We start from the raw sequence: 15,924 nt of genomic DNA, 5'->3' as shown, positions 1-15,924 counted from the left end.
AGTCCTGGGAGTCTGGCAGGAGGTGGCAAAGTTCTTGGGTCTCCAGCAAATCCCTTGCCCTGGGGCTCGTTCTGCTCTGAATGTGTGCTTGCAGGATTTAGAGAGGCTCATCTACAAAGGTGCTGAGGATGAGATGAACTGAGAAGCTCAGATCCCATGGCACAGCCGTGGGTGCAGTCGCTGGCCAGGCCCTGGCTGTCCCCATGTCCCCACGAGGTCCCCGAGCTCCATGCAGTGTCTCTGCCCTGTCCTGGGGCTGCGTCTCAGAGCCGCTGCTCTCCCTTGGCTGGCGGGTCCCTCATCAGGTCCCCAGTGGGTTGCTGAGGATCCAGACCAGGGCACATGATGGGAATGATGAGATCATCCATGTTCGGCATCACCAAAATTTTCTGAAAAGAGGAATCCAGACAAAAACATGTAAGTGGTTTTGAATGCCGCTACCTGACTGGTGACACATCTGCTGGGAGCTTGGGTCAGAGACTGGGGCTGTGACAGAAGGTCCTGGGCTCTGTCCCTGGTCAGCAATTGTCCTCAGAGGATTCCCAGCCCTGAATGTCTCTGGGCAGGGACAAGCAGGAGCCATTTTTCTTTCTCCTGCTTCCCTGTGTGCGCAGCTTCAAGGGCAGTCAGGGCAGAAGGCAGGGACCAGCACTTCAAAGTCATTTAAATGGGCAGATTCTGGGGGAGTTGGGGTACCTAAATATCCGTGGGGACATTTCTTCTCTATGACCAGAGGTCTTAAAGGAGAGAGGCAGAAAACAAACCAGCGGGTACCGTGTGATGGGAAATTGCTGACCTTGTGGTGGTAAATCTCCCAAACCCATTGACACTCCTGATTCCTCCTGCTCAGGGCAGGGCTGCACGTATTGGGAGAAAACCACTTTTTCCAGTGCTCAGAGCAGTAGCCCTCACAGCTGGTTATTCAGGTCACGTTTCTTGACTGTCTGAAGCTGGATAGACCAGATCAGATGCTGGCTTTCTGTAGAGATAACCCTGACCCAAACTGAGGTCTGTCTATCCCTGCTGCCCAGGGGGCTTGCTGAGCCCTTTAGCAGAACAGGCACCTGAAATTCATGCTGCAGCTTCTTCTCGATCCACTCGGTGACGTGGAGGAAGGTCACTTCCCGCTCGCCCAGCTTCGGGCGCACCTTCAGCTCCAGCCGAGGTGGGACTCGGAAGCTGTACCTGCACAGGGAAAGGAAAGAGGCAGAAAGTGTCGTGTCCCCAAGCGCCAGCGCTGGCTCCTCAGCTGAGCCACAGGGAGCACGCAGGGCTGGCAGGACATGCATGGGTCCCCGCGTGGGAGGAAGAAGAGCCGGTACCAGACACGGTCTGTCGGCGGTGGGGGGATGTTCACGGCCAAGGTGCCCGCCAGCTCCTGCACCTCCACCGTCAGCAGCAGCGGAGTGTTGGAAACCTCCTCGATCTTCTTTTTGATGAACTCGTTTTCAGTGGCCTTCTGGAAATACTTGGACTTGGCGATCTTATCCACAAAGCGCAGGATCTTCCGGCTCGTGCTGTTTCCACTGACGTGGCTAAAGCGAGGGGAACCACGGCTCAGCAGCGGAGTGAGACCCGGAGCCACGCGGGGTTTTGGCATCTCCCAGCCCAGTGTGCTCTCGGTGGGACAGGAGTCCCCTGGGAAGGGCTGCCATGACATGCTGCAGTGCTGTGATGTGCTGGAGCGCCCGTGTGCGCCTTCCTGGGGAGCCGTCCCCAAGTTGCCATGCTGGTGCAGCACTGTTTCTCCCCCGGCATCTCCCCACAGCACAGACCCCAACAGCCCCTTACCCCTCTGTGCCGGGTGGGGGGATCCGCTCCCCTGGGGCTCCCATGGGCTCTGCAGCGGTGACGTCTTCCTCGTCGGAGGAGCCAGCGCTGGACGACTCTGCATCGCTGTCTGCCAGTAGGATCAGCCGTGGCCTGGCCCTGTGAGCCCCAGGAGCGTCACAGGGCTGTCCTAGGGCTGTCCCAGGGCCAGCAGCCTCTCACCTGGCTCAGGCAGGAGGAGGAGAAGCAGAATGAAACCAGCCATACACAGCCTCCTTACCCCTCTCCGCCTGACTCTGCTGGGCTGTTCTCCTCTGCAGTGCTCTCCTTCCCCAGCTTGCAGAGGTTCATCTTCGTCTCGAGTGTCATCTGCAACGAGCCGCTGTAGGTGACCTCCATGTCCACCCAGAGCCCTGCCGGGGAGAGAACGGGACACCCCTGTCAGTGCCGTGGGCCCAAGGGCTGCTTGTGTGCCTGCCGAAGCCCCCCTACTTCGGGAACTGGGCTGGCACCTCCAAACAGCTGCCATGGAGGTCCCTGCTGCTCCATGGGGCTCTCACCTCGGTCATTGATGGTGGGGTTGGAAGCACTGAGGACCGAGGGGATAGATGTGCCCATGTCAAGCTCCGTCAGCGTCAGCTCGTTCATGAAATATGGGAGCTGATGGAGGGGAATCACAGGGGGATGGTCACCACAGCCTGACAGCCACTGTGGGGCCTCGGGGACATGGCTCCTGTGGGTGCTGTGATGTTCCTGCCTCTCACCTTGATCTTGCTCAACTTCTTCTGGATCTTGTTGGACACTTGCTCGGCCCAGTACCGCTCCCGGAGGAAGTCCCAGAAGATGCGTCCCACCAGCGCGTTCATCCAGGCCATGCCCGCCTCGCTGCGCCCGTCCTCACCGAGCTGCGGGGGAACAGGAGCCACCAGCCTCCGGGCTGAGGTGGGACCCACTGCGGGGTGCTCCCTGCCCCACCGCTCAGCTGCTCAAACCATGGTGCCGGGAGGGAGGAGACAAGCCACAGGACTGGAAATGACTGCACGCAGGGTCTGTCTGCCTACACTTTATGCTCGTGTCCCACCTCAGTGCTGGATTTGTCACCAAATTTATCACTCACCTTTGTGGGTGTGGGGCTGCCCAGCGTGCTGTGAGAGGGGCTCCGCTCCGGGCTGCCCCCTGCCTGCGCCGGCACAAATCGGGCCATGTAGGTGCTGTAATCCAGGAAAATGTGCTGCCGGACGCTTCCCGACAGGTCCTTGGGTGGGACAGCGGAGGGGATGTCCTCGGTGCTCCCTCCGCTGCTGCTGCCGCTGCTCTGCGGAGCCGGCCCTGTCCCTGGGGACACGAGTGGGTCAGGATGGACTGAGAGATGATGTGACGTGCTGCTCAGCACAATGCACACGAGGTGACATGCTGCTCATCCACGATGGCAGTGACCTGTCACCACCCTGTACTAGTGAGGGGGACCCTCTGGGCTCTCCCTGCTGCTGCAAACATTCCCAGTTCTGCTCTGGGCTCTTCCATCCACCCATGTTCACCGCTGCCTACCATGGCACACATCCAGCTCCTGCCCTGGACCAGTCCCAGCACAGAGCCAAAGCCACAATGGCCACATCTCACCTGCCCTGGTGTCACCACAGCTGCTGCCAGGGGTCCCACGGGAGGCTCGCACGAGGTGCTGGTACCACTCCTCCTTCTCCCTCCCCGTCCGCCCAAAGAGGTACAGACACCTCTCCCTGCCGTCCCCCGGCACGTCCTGGCCTGGCACCAGCATCTTCTTTGTCCCTTCATCCCCCTGCAGCTCCGTGTCGTGCTGCTCGCTGGTCCAGCACTCTCCGTCTGCCGGCTCAGGGAGGAGGATGCAGATGGGGTATTTCTTGTTCCACGTCCGCTTTCGGGCCAGGCTGGGGGGGCAGAGGAAGACCTGCAGCACCGAGAGCGTCAGTGAGGCTGAGCGTGCCGGGGGTCCCCACGGGAGGGCCCTTGCACCGCCGGGCTCACCTTGGCATCGGTCATGTCATAGCAGCGGTGGCTGACGAAGGTGACATCGAGGATTTCCTCCTCAAAGGTGGCTCGGCGCGGGATGTTGCTCTTGGGGTAAGAGAGCTTGAGGGTGGCCCCATCCAGCGTGGCAAGCACCGAGTGTGTGAGCGAGGGGTGGAAAAGCTCGGGGTCGTAGATGTGCAGCTGGTTCATCCAGCCCTGCATGGGGGCAGAGGGACCTGGCTGCTCCTCGCTGTGCTGCGCAACTCAGCACCCCTGGGTGCTGCATCCTGAGCCCCATGGTCCCCTCCAGCTGCCACCCAGCACCCCATCCCTGACACCCACCTGTAGGTGACAGCTTTCCCGTGGCTCCCCTGGGAGCAGCTCGGGGCGCAGGCGTCCCCGTGGTCCCCGTGCCGCTGGTGCAGGCTTCGGCAGGAGGAGGAGGAGGATGGCAAGGAAGCCCAGCACCAGCCCACAGATCAGTCCCAGGCAGAGGCCGGCGGCGTAGGGCGGCAGTGGCAGGATGAAGTAGCCGTAGGCGAGGAGGGTGATGGAGACGAGGGCTCTGCCTGGCACTGTGGCCCCCGACCGCACCGGCTGCGGCTCCTTGGGGGGTGGCAGCAGCTGGGGTTCGGCGTCCTGCCGTGCCACCTCCACCACCTGGATCACGTCCCCATAGGAGCAGATCTCATAGCGACAGTTCAGGGCGGGCTCCCAGGGGCTCCAGTCCTGCGCCCGCTGTCCCCCAGCCCCACGGCTGCCCCCCACCTCCTGCACCGCAGCACCCGCCTTCGCCCGGGCTCCGGGGCTGCTCTCCTCGGCCATGAGGCGGCTGAGGCGGCTGAGCGGCTCCTGCACGGCCTCCGACAGCCGCCTCCTGGTCTCCTCCAGCCTGGCCTCGCGCAGCCGCAGCAGGGCGGCCCGGCTCTCCGATGGGGAGACGCTGGGTGAGGACGGGGCCGTGCGGGACTTGGCCGGGCTCAGCCGGGGCTGGGGACCCCGCGGGAGGTCAGCCAGGAGCATCCCCCCGGGCTGGGGTGACACGGTAGGCTTTGTGTCCCCATCCATGGTGAATACGAGCCTGCAGCCGTCCCGGCCGCCGCCATCTTCCCTGGTGGTGGTGGGATGTGGCGTTGGCCCGTCAGTGTCGCGGCGCCGAGGCGAGCCCGGGGACGGTGACAGGGTTGGAGAGGTGTCCGCCGCCGCCGCAGCCTGGTCTGTCATCGCTCGCATTGCCAGTGGTGCCGGAGCTGCTGGGGGAATGAGAGGAAACAGCTCAGCTCTGTGTCACATTGTGTCCTTGCCCCGATCCTGCCTTCCCCATTAGCACCGCCATGAGCCAGCGAGCGGGGTGTCCCCAGGGACCCTGTCACCGTGGGCTGGGTGATCCTGATTTCGGGATGCGCTTGGGGCTGCCAGCAGGCAGGAGGCTGGTGGCTGTCCCTGCACTTCCCGGCCGGGATGTGATGGACAAGGCACCGCGGTGGGGTGAGCTCAGGGATAGTCTGCGGGAACCATCTGTGTAATGAGGATAAACCTCAGCTGGGCAATTAGCAACAGGGCTTCCGAGAACCTGGAGCTGTGAGCCAGACCTGCAGCAACACAAGGGCGATTTTCCTGCTCTGGGACGTTATTTTGGTCCCAGTGTGGGTGTGGGGGCTGTGAGGAGGGATGAACGCCAGCGGGCAGGATTCTCTGACTCCTCTAAATGTTTCTTGCTTAACCCACAGTGGTTTGGCCTTAATGCATCAACCTGAGCAGAAAAAAGCCTGCACTGTGGCCCCAGATCAGCACGGGGATGCTCTAGAAGCAGGGGGTCGATAATCTCGGGTTTTACTGGAGAAGCACAAAAGTTTTCCTAACACTTGAAGTTTCTGTAGCCCTGAGAGTGTTCCAAGCCATGGCAAAGTCTTGTCCTGTCTCCAACAGCTACTGCAATCCCTCAATCACTGCACTCCTGCCAAAGCAACAGCCCTGGACCCCTCCTGAGTGGGTTTATGGGCTGCTTGAACTCCATCACCCCCCTTCCCCTCGCAACATCCTTGCAGCAGGAGGGGGGACATGGTCCCGGTGAGCCAGGGCTGAGCAGGACCTGCTGCCATCAGCGCTGCCCCCCGGGCCACCTCACACCCGCATCTGCGGCACCCAGCATCTTCAAAGCACTTCACTGCCAGGAATTAATTACAGGCTGTGCCGCAGCTGCCTCCAGCACCGTTTATATAATCTCACGCTTCTTGGCTTTTGCTTTGCTTCTGATTTGCAGGAGCCACTTGTTAACCCCAAATAATCCATGGATGATTACCCTGGTGGTGCCCAGTACCCAGCAGAAACCCTGGCACCCCCAGCCAGATGGAGTAGTCTGGGGCACCGTGCAAAGCACCAAAATGGGGATTGAGCAGAAGAAAATGAGTGGTGAAGCTGGGCCAGAGAAGGGACACCTTCCCCAACACTGCGGGGCCCGTACACCTCCCACCCAAGCACAGCAGGTGGGGGAAGCCAGGACTCCCACATTTGCCCCTCATCATGCAGGTTTCTCAATGATCTGATGTCACAGGCATCCCCAGTCTCCCCAGTGCTGCCCATCACCCTCCCCAGCCCTTGGCCATGCCTACCAGCAAACCCTGAGGCTGTTCCTTGGCTGGTCCTGCCTGGCCACTGCTCCCCGTCCCCAGCGGCTCAGGGGGACGCTGGGTTCCCTGCACTCAGCTCGGTGCTCCACTCCGCTGTGCCTGGCTTTTCGTTACCACTGCTCTGGTATCCGTGGGTTTTAAACGCTAAAAAAAAAAGATGACGGTTTCCTGAGAGACCATTAGCACAGTGGAAGATGAAGATAATAATAGCCTGGGTTTGTATGGGAGTTTTCATCTGGTGGGGACACCAAGTACAGCGGGGGCTATAGATATGCAGCCACCTGTGGGGACACTAGGGAAGGACCCCGCTGGGTGCCACGACTGGGCCACCAGCACCCTGAGATGGAGGGTCCACATGGAGCAGCTCCAGCAAAGGCTTTGCTGGTGGCTCAGGCTTCGGAGAGCAAATATCGAGCCCAGAGCTGCCCCTGGAGCTGGCTCCTCGGTGCCAGCGCTCAGCCAGAGCTTGTCCCCAGCTGTGACCCCAGGGATGTGCAAGGTGGGGGGATTCTCTTTGCTCCTTATAGGAGAAATTGCATAGGAAGGTCCTTGCAAATATTTTCAAGTGCTGGGGATGAGCTGGGTGGGCATGGCTGGGGGATGGATGGATGGATGGATGGATGGATGGATGGATGGATGGATGGCAGGCACTGGCTTCAGACTTGGTGTTTGGGACACCCAGCCTAGGAAGGTGACATCTCTGCAGAGCCTTGAGAGCTGCGAGTGCCCCAGCTGGGTAGGGACACGAGAACCTAATGACTGCCAACCCTTCTCACTGCTCTTCAAAACACCAAATCCATGAACATCAGCAAGACCCAGGCTCCGAATTTCCACTCCTTGCTCTCAGCTCTGCTTCAAATTCCAGGTTTGGACTTCACCTGACACAGAGACAGGCTGCAGCCTGGACTGGCTGGTGTCTTTGAGCATCAACCCCAAAATGCTCTGGTTGTGAAATCAGAGAGAGCTAATAGAAAATTAATTGCCAGCAGCCATCTCCAGTTGATGAGTGGTGTGGGTGGTGGGGGCGGAGGGCTGGCACTGCTGGCAGGGACAGTGGCACAGCTCTGCCAGGGCACAGAGGAGGCTTTCGTCACCCAGCCAAACAAGCTGGAAATCCCTCGTCTAATTATCTCCACAATATACCACTACAGCAACCAAATTGCTGTGGTTATTAGCACTGTAATTGGAGAGCTCTCAGCATTATCCTGTGATTAAGGAGTGTGGCGCTTTGAAGAAAGTCCCACTGCAAGCTCAGGACATAACTCTGAGTGACGGGAAGGGCAGCGCGGCATCCCAGCTTCATCTTCTGCTCCCGCTTCCAGATCACAACGCTCCTTCTCAGGGGTTTTACTGGTGGATACTGGAGTGGATTTCATGCTGCTGAGGGGGTGAGGAGCTTTAGCACCACACAAACAGCTCCAGGGCAGCTGTACCTGCTGGGATGCCCCAAGTCAGCCAGCCTCAGCACCCAGCACCCTCTTTGGTCCCCCAGGGACCCCTGGGCCTGAGTTCAGCTCTGCCTCCACTACGGACTTCGTGTTGCCTTTGTGCCTCCTCGTCCTCTGCCAGTTTTCCTGAGATTTTTGTGTCCCTCGTGGCATGGTCCTTGCAGCTCACAGGAGGGCTCCCAGCCCTGGTTCACCAGAGGAAGAATCCGCTGGTTCACCCATCTCTTCCATTAGCACAGGCTCAACTTCTGAAAAGGCTTTCTGGTCAGCAGCAGACGTTCGGGCAGATGATGCTGCCAAGACATGGAGTCCTGGTGGCCACTGTAACTCCTTCCACTGGCTGAAAAATCTGCGCCCTGAAGGTGTGCACATCCCTTGAGTCTATTTGGAGCCTTTCCTGACAGCCAGCTCCTCTGATCTTGGTGGATCATAAGGAAGGTGCTTTCAAAACAGCACGTCACCGGTTCTCCGCACGGTGACATGGCGCGTCCTTGGCTCCTGTCTGCCGCACAGTGCTGTAGCAAGATCCTCTTCCCCCCCTGCCCGGGCGCCTGCCACAATTCATCAATCCCTGGGGCTGGAGCGGGGAGCTGAGCCTGCCCGGGATGAAAGTCTGACCTAATTCATAGCGGCAGCATCCAGCGGGCAGGAGCGCCGCCAGCACTGGCCCCACACGGGGCTTCCACGCCGGGCACAGCCCCGGGGTGAGCTCCTGGTTGATGGACATGTCCGTTGGCATTTGGGATCCGGGACCCGTCCAAGCGCTTTGCTGCAGGCTGCAGCTCTCCAGCAGTGGGGCTGGCTCCTCCGCACAGCCCCGAAGGGCTCTGGTGTTTTTCCTCTTGCACCACAGAAGGTGCGATTTCCGTGAGAGCCCACTGCATGAGAACTCATCCAAGGGTCCTCAGATAAAACTAGGGAAGAAGAGACTTGCGGTGCCTGCTTTTTTGGAAGGAAGAGGGAGCCACACACAGCTCATCGGCTCCGGGAGCCTGCCGAGGAGTTGGCTGCCTGCGGTTCACCTTCAAAGCCCTCACCTTGCCGCATGCCTGGCCGCTGCCACCTCCTCCCGGAGTCACACGCACCCTGCAAAGGGACACAGCCCAGACCCTGTGTCACCTCCCCACGCTGCCTGCCCTGGGGGATGTCCCCATGGGTGACCGCTGGCTCTGCACTCCTGGGGTGGTGGGATGGGTGGTCCCCATGGCTCCGCCCCCGGCATGTGCGTGGTGCGGGAGCCCCCAGTTCATCCCAAGAGCTGCCCAAGCTCCATCACCCAGAGCTGCTGAGGGAACTGGAGCTGCCCAGGGAACTGGAGCTGCCCTGGACTCATCCCCGCGGGTCCCTCGCTCCCGCAGCACCGGTACCTGGGCCAGAAGGGGCGTCACGATGAGTCGGGGGAGGGTCGGTCCTGGTGCTGCTGGAGAAGGACGAGCAGTCCCAGTGCCACCGGGGAGACGGGCTGGTCCCGGTACCGGAGGAGAAGCGGTACCGGGGATGAGGGGAAAGGCGGAGGGTCAGCCCCGGTGCTGGGGAAGTAGTGGACCCTGTGCTGGGGAAGAAGAGACGATGCCGGTGCCGGCGCTAAAAGAGACCGGCAGGTCCCGGTGCCGAGATCCAAAGGCTGATGCCGGTGCCGGGAGAGAGGGATCGGTGCCGATGCTGGGGGTGAAGAGCCGTTGCTGCAGGCTGGGTCCGTCCTGGTCCCGGTCCCGGGTGCCGATGACCGGCGCCGAGCTGGAGCTCACCCGGCTCCAGCCGCCGGTGCCGGAGCATCCGCAGGACCGCACCAGGTCCTCGCCCCGCCCCGCGTCCCTCCCCCCACCCCGCATCCCCGGGAGCCTGCGCGGGGCTGCGGGGCCCGGTATTGCCCACGGAGGATGGGGGGGGCGGAGCTGGGCCCCCCCGTGCGTACCGGGACCCCCGGTATCGGCTGCCCCGCAGCGCCCCCTGCCGGCCGCGGGGCGGTGGGGGAGGCGGAGCCGGGGCGGGGCCGGGGCGAGAGGAACCGGGCCGGGGCGGCGGGCGCAGCCATGTCCTTCTGCTCGTTTTTTGGGGGCGAGGTGTTCAAGGATCACTTCCAACCGGGTGAGCGGGGCGGGGAGGGGATCCCCGTGGGTTCCCCGTGGGATTGGGGTGGCTTCTAGGGGATCCCTCCGTGGATCCAGAGGAGCAGGGGGTGTTCCCCGAAAATGCGGAATTCCCCGGCGTGAGTGCGTGGCGGGGTGGGGATGTGAGTGCCCTTCTCGTGGGGCATCTTCCAGCCGTGGGGACCGGGTTCGGGGTCCTCTCTCTGAGGTCCTTGTCGAGGAGTCCCCCCCATGGGGGTGGGGAAGATGCTGAGGGTCCCCGTAGGGGCTGGTTTGGGGGGGATCCATCCTACAGAGGAGCCTTGTAGGAGATGTGGGTCCTGCCCCATGTCCCAAAGCCCCCGCCTGGCCCCGGGGCTCTGGCAGCAGCCACTGGGGTGTCCCGTGTACCCCCTTGATGTGTCCCCACTACTGCCCCCCTGTCATGGCAATGGCTGCTGGGGAGCGGGGCAGTGGGGCTGCCCCCCAGCACTGACCCCTCTCTTTCCCCCTTGCCCCCCAGGCATCTACGTCTGTGCCAAGTGTGGCCACGAGCTGTTCTCCAGCCGCGCCAAGTACGAGCACTCGTCCCCGTGGCCGGCGTTCACCGAGACCCTCCGTGAGGACAGCGTGGCCAAGCGCAAGGAGCGCCCGGGGGCTCTAAAGGTGACGAGGCTGAAACGCTTGGGAATCAGAAGAAAAAACACAACCCCATGGGCTTTTTTGTCATGAGCCTGTGAGCTGAGAATGACTGCTCGCTCGCTGTTCAACCCTCTCCTTGCACTTCCAGGTGTCTTGTGGCAAGTGTGGCAACGGGCTGGGCCACGAGTTCCTTAATGATGGCCCGAAGAGGGGGCAGTCCCGCTTCTGAATATTCAGCAGCTCGCTGAAGTTCCTCCCAAAAGGTAAAGGCTGTGGCTTGGGTTTCAGCCCATGTAGTTATTTTTGGGGAAGCTGCTGATAGCAGTGTGTGTGCGATGAACTGCTTTTGGGTGGGGTAGCTGGTTCTTTAGATAAGCCGCGGAGCAGCTCACACCCTCAACAAATCTCGCATGTGTGACTCGGCTCAGTGGGGGCTCCCGAGCTCCCCTGGTGAAACGCGGAGGGTGCTGGAGCTCCCGGATGTGGCCGCAGGTCCCCGAGGGGCAAGTGAGATTCTGGGGTTTCTGCTGGGGGTGCAAAGCGAGGGCAGGAGCTCCTGTGCTGGCAGAAACGGGGCTGGGAGAGTTTGCTGGGTCACTCCTTGGGGAAATCAGGTGGGAGCTCTGAGAACTGCAGCTGCCCCATGGGTAGGGAGTCTGGGCTTCTTGCCGTTGGGGTTATCGTGATGTTTGTGTCCTCTGAGTCAGAAAAAGGCTTTGGGAGGTCCAGTTCAGGGCAGCACCTCAGCCACAACTTCCTGACCTGCTTGTTGGACTGTGAGATGTCAGCTGCGTGTAGCATAAAGAGACTGGGGGGTCTGGAGCAAGAAACACCAGCCCTGATTTTCCCTCCCCGCTCTTTTAGGCAAAGCAGATGAGGACCTGCAGGAGAAGTAAGCGAGCTGCTCTGCTCGGCACACTGCGCTGGGGCTGAGCCTGCTGTCACGCCAGGGGACGCTCCGGCCCATCAAGGGGGCACTGGGAGCAAGAGAAACCCTGAAGAATCTCCTGGTGTCCCCAGGCTGGTTCCCCCTTGGGGCTGTTCCAGTCCAGGGTGCTGGGAGGAGCACGGGGAAGGCGAAGGGGAAAAGGGATGCTGAAGATTTGCTGGGTGCTGGGTTGCGTGACCTGTGCCTGAGTGTGTGTCACACAAACTGGGGTGATGCAAAGGCTGCAGCTCTTTGTTTTACCCACCCTTTCCCCCTTCTGTTCTCCCCAGCATCCTCACCTCTGCTGGTAGCAGCTACTACTGAGTCTTTTTGGGCTCTTTTTCCATTAGAGCAGCACGTGTGCCTGCGGTCCTGCCTCTGCTGACGGCTTCTCTGTTGACTTCAGCTGAGCCAGGACACATTAAAACTCACACCGATGCAATCCAGAGTCACTCCACCGGCATTTCCAGGGAGTGACGCTGGATTAGCTGAGGTCAAAGTCTGGGTTAATCTCTGGTGCTATTCTGGGCTGGGATCATGGTATGAATTGCCCTATATAAACCCTTCCAGGGTGCTAGGGCAAGGATGATTTTATGACCCCCCCCAGACAGCATCCAGATATTTTACCCTTCTACCCATCCTGCACACAGTAGAGACGGTTCCAGATTTCCCGTGTCCTCTGGGCTTGGTTCTGACTTGGCCTTACACCATATTTATCACTGTGCTATAGACTCAAGTGGCACCAGCGGCTCCTCCGTGCCGTACACAGGTGCAGGGGAGGCCGGTATCAGCTAATGGACTGCGCTTTGCACAACTCAGGCTTTAGGAATCACATTTGCATTCCCTCTGCACTCAGAAGGGCTGCGACACTGATTTCTCCTTAATTCCACGTCTGATTTGTGGCCTTCCCTCCCTGCCCAGAAACCAAATCCTCCTCTTGGGAATAACACAAGGATTTTTGCAGACAGTGAAGCCTTTTTCTGGCCCGTGGGGCTGGTGGTGCAGCTCTAGTGCAACACGTTGATGCTGTTCTGGTGCAGCTGTGCCCAGGGTCACGTCAGAAGCTTTTCTCAACGTTCGTTTTGCCTCAGTCTCACTGTTACAAGGGCACCAATAAAAAGTGCAATGCACCAGCTCTACCTGGAGCTCACTGCTGGTCTTGTACGTCTTTCAATACTGAAAATAAAGCACTGATTCACTGTGTTGGAGAAATAACCTCTTTTGAAAAGCACTGGTGCATCTGCCCGGTGTCGGTTGCAGGGACAGAGAGGCTGCATCGGTGGGGGAATCGTGCTGGGGAGGCACAAGCACAGGGAAAGGCCCTGGCCAGGGGGCTGAGAGCAGATTTCAGCTGGAATCTCTGTCTCCAGCTGCAGACCTGAGGTGTGAATATGTTCTGACAACCCAGAGGGCTGGCCTGAGGTCGGTGCGTGTGGTTTTATCCTGTATCTGTTACTGTTACTCCAGGTTTTGCCGTGTGAAAGGGGGATGCTTATGTGTTGGAGATCTTAGGGGATTCCCAAGGCCTGAACTTTCACTGGGGAAGCATGTTTTCCCAATTGAAGCTGGTTTTAGCTTGTTTCATAGTGTGTTCTTGGTACCTTCTGGGCTGGCAGGATTTCTGGGCAGAGGGCATACAAGCTTTAGCGGTGTCTCACAATAGTTTCCCTGCATGAAGCTGACTAGAAGACTGGAAGCTACAACCCTCTCTGCTTCATAGAGGTCTCTTCACCCCATCAGAGCTGGATACTGGGTTCCTGGAGGCTGGAAACTTAAGCTGAGCTTTGCCCAACTCCAGTTCCCTCCTCCAAGGGAGTAAAGTCCTCTCTGGAGCGCAGGAGCCAGCGCCACATGTCCCTCCTGCTCTACCGCTGGCTCGTGTCCCGTGGCATTGTCCTCACCGCTTTCCCCATGCATTGGACAATGTCCAGCCCTAATCAGTTTCCGGCCTGAAGGTTCAAGCTGCTTTTTGACCAGTTAATCCCCTGATCTTTTGCTTTGCCCCTGGTCTGGTGATGCCCACGTGAGCCTCGAAGGGCAGGAGCTGCCCCTCTGCATCCCACCCTGGAGCATCGGTCCCCGGGACAGGGACACCTCCTGCCGCGCTGCCCCTCGCCTGCTGGGGAGGAAGGGATTTTTGGGGGTGTTCCCCTGGGATGCTGCAGTGGAAGGAAACCTCGCTGGTGGCAAAGAGACAGCGACGATTCCTCTCGCTCGTGGGCCCCAGCTGTGCTGCCCCGCTGCCTGTGCAGTTTGTGGACATGGGCACGGGAGGGTGCAAAAGCTTTTCCTTCTCCCAACCCTTCCCCAGGCGCTGCAGGGAGGGAAGGATGAGGCTGGGGTGACGCGGCAGTGTCCTGTGTATTCCTATGCATCCACCTGGAGGAAAATTGCCCAGAGCCAAAGAAATCTCAGAATGGTTTAAATAGGGATGGGAGATTTTCCTGGAAGTCCAGCAGAGCCGGGATTTTGGCAGGGGGTTAAGGACTTGAGGCTGGATCCTGGTGCTGAGAGTGCGACCTTGCAGGGCAGATCCCATCCCTGCCCCTGAGCACCCCGAGATGTCCCGGCCACCCCCGGGTCCCTTGTCCTTCCCCAGAGCTCTTCGGGTGCCCCAAGCATCTTCAGCCCTTCCCTTGCGCTGCAGCACCCGCCATCCCCATCACTCCCACTGGACTGCTGCCCCATCACCCCCGCCATTCATCTTCATTCTATTATTACACTAATGACAATTCTGCCTTAATAAGAGGATTTTGCTTAGTTGGACAAAAGCGGCCCCATATCAATGATGCAAGTTTAGTGAAATTGAATTACGTTACCAGGCTGACACAAACTTCCCTGGTTGTTTAAAAAATCATTAATTTCCTCTGCCGTAGCCTCCAGCTGACCTCCATTTTTAATTTTTTAAATATTTTATTTGCATGCCATGAAGAGGACCTGCCTCTTTGACCCTCCTCAGGATGGCTCCGGCGGACCAGAGCACAGCAAGATTTAAATTAATTGTCCTAATAAAGACGACAAGCCCTATAGAAATTATGTTACACAAGGCAAAAGAAAATGACCTGGAGGCAGTAGGAAGCTCTAATTATTGTTTTTCCTTGGAGCCAGTGCAGGAGGAGCGAGCCGGCTGGCCAGGCGGTCGCCTGCCTGCAGCCCTCTGCTTCTACCTGGAATTTTCACTTGTATTGCAATGGGGGTGGCTCCTTCTTTTTTATTTGTGTCATTTAATTTTAATTAAAAAGTGATGATAGTTACAAAAAATTTAAGAACTTAAAATCCGCTACCCATCCCTGATTTCCCAATGACGTGGGGCTATCGGGAGTCGCGGTGCCTCCCCGTTGCCCGCTCCAACCCAGGAGCTCACCTGCCCCTCAGCACATCCAGCAACAGCTGGGGAAAATTAAAGGCTTATTCCACTTCATTTGCCGATAACAACTCCATCTCTCCTTATTCCGGGTTGCCCCCCAACCCAAGATGCCTCTCACTGGGTGGGGGGAATTGCCGACCCCTTTCCTGAGATTTGTTAATCCTCCCGGAGCCACGAGGTGGAGAAATTTGTTTTCGGTTTGTGGTGTGCATTAATTAGGGAGATAATGACTGGAAACATTCAAAGCGAGTCTCGACGTGTTGGAAAAATGTTTAGCCTAAGGAAAATTTAAATCTCTTTTTTTTTTTTTTCTTTTTTACTTCCCAGCTGTTGAGATCCAACTTTTAAAGGCAATTAGGGTTTATTTGTTAATCAGTCATACACGTGCTTTGGGTTCCCATCTCACACTCTCAAGCGCACATCACTTCTAATCATGAGCTTCATTTTTGCAGTGGTGCAGCCGCGTTCCCGCACTCGACTGCCGGTTGTGCCAGGACATGCCGGGAGCTGCCGGCGCTGCCATCCTTCCCTTCCCCGGCGCCAGAGCCGCGGCCACCGCGGTCCTGTCCTCAGCCAAAGCGCATCCTGAGATTTTAGGGTGTCTTCCCACTCTAGAATGAACCAGTCCATCGCGTGCTGAAGCAACGTTGTTGGTCAAGAAACCAGTTTCTGGCATAGCGCTATTTGTAGTTACTTTTGCTTTCTCTGAGAGAGATGTAGACATGAACCCCTCATGAATACATCCAACTTTCTGTTTAGCTATAGCTTTATTCAGCATGACTGTAGGTATGGGAAGCAGCAAACCATTGTTGAAGCTTAAAGAACACTTAAAAAATAAGTACCAAGGCCTCATATTTGCTCTGAAACTGTTTTATTTTCAGGTAATACTATTTAATTTAATTATACTGATTTTTCTTCTGGCTCTGACAGAGTCTGCCCAGGGTGGGAATAATCACCCCCAGCCAAAACCCCATCCTGTACCATGGGTGCAGCCAGAGCCAATACCAGCTTCCAAAACGGCAGGGCTGGTGCAGGGATGCCCGCAGCACTCCTGCCTTCCTGCGCTGGGGAAACTGCCCCAAAA

At 58.6% G+C, this 15,924-nt stretch overlaps 2 protein-coding genes across 2 annotated transcripts; one reads left to right on the top strand and one right to left on the bottom strand.

The window, feature by feature from the left end:
• Positions 1–263: 263 nt before the first annotated feature.
• Positions 264–4,989, bottom strand: LOC308046285 (testis-expressed protein 2-like; the record flags this gene model as incomplete). Its single annotated transcript, XM_080354015.1, has 11 exons — positions 264–389; positions 1,065–1,185; positions 1,323–1,535; positions 1,792–1,929; positions 2,051–2,183; positions 2,331–2,430; positions 2,535–2,707; positions 2,884–3,105; positions 3,391–3,694; positions 3,772–3,972; positions 4,099–4,989. The coding sequence occupies 11 exons, from the start codon at positions 4,987–4,989 to the stop codon at positions 264–266; spliced, it is 2,622 nt and encodes an 873-aa protein (XP_080210141.1).
• A 4,878-nt stretch (positions 4,990–9,867) lies between these two features.
• MSRB1 (methionine sulfoxide reductase B1) lies at positions 9,868–11,496 on the top strand (the record flags this gene model as incomplete). Its single annotated transcript, XM_080353921.1, has 4 exons — positions 9,868–9,922; positions 10,427–10,569; positions 10,694–10,808; positions 11,410–11,496. 4 exons carry the CDS (start codon positions 9,868–9,870, stop codon positions 11,439–11,441), a joined length of 345 nt encoding a protein of 114 aa, XP_080210047.1. The 3' UTR covers positions 11,442–11,496.
• Positions 11,497–15,924: the final 4,428 nt, after the last annotated feature.

This window comes from Nesoenas mayeri (assembly GCF_963082525.1).
Source record: "Nesoenas mayeri genome assembly, chromosome: 15".
Classification (NCBI taxonomy): Eukaryota; Metazoa; Chordata; class Aves; order Columbiformes; family Columbidae; genus Nesoenas; species Nesoenas mayeri.
The sequence above is the reverse complement of the archived record's forward strand: the minus strand, read 5'-3'. Positions and strand labels throughout refer to the sequence as shown.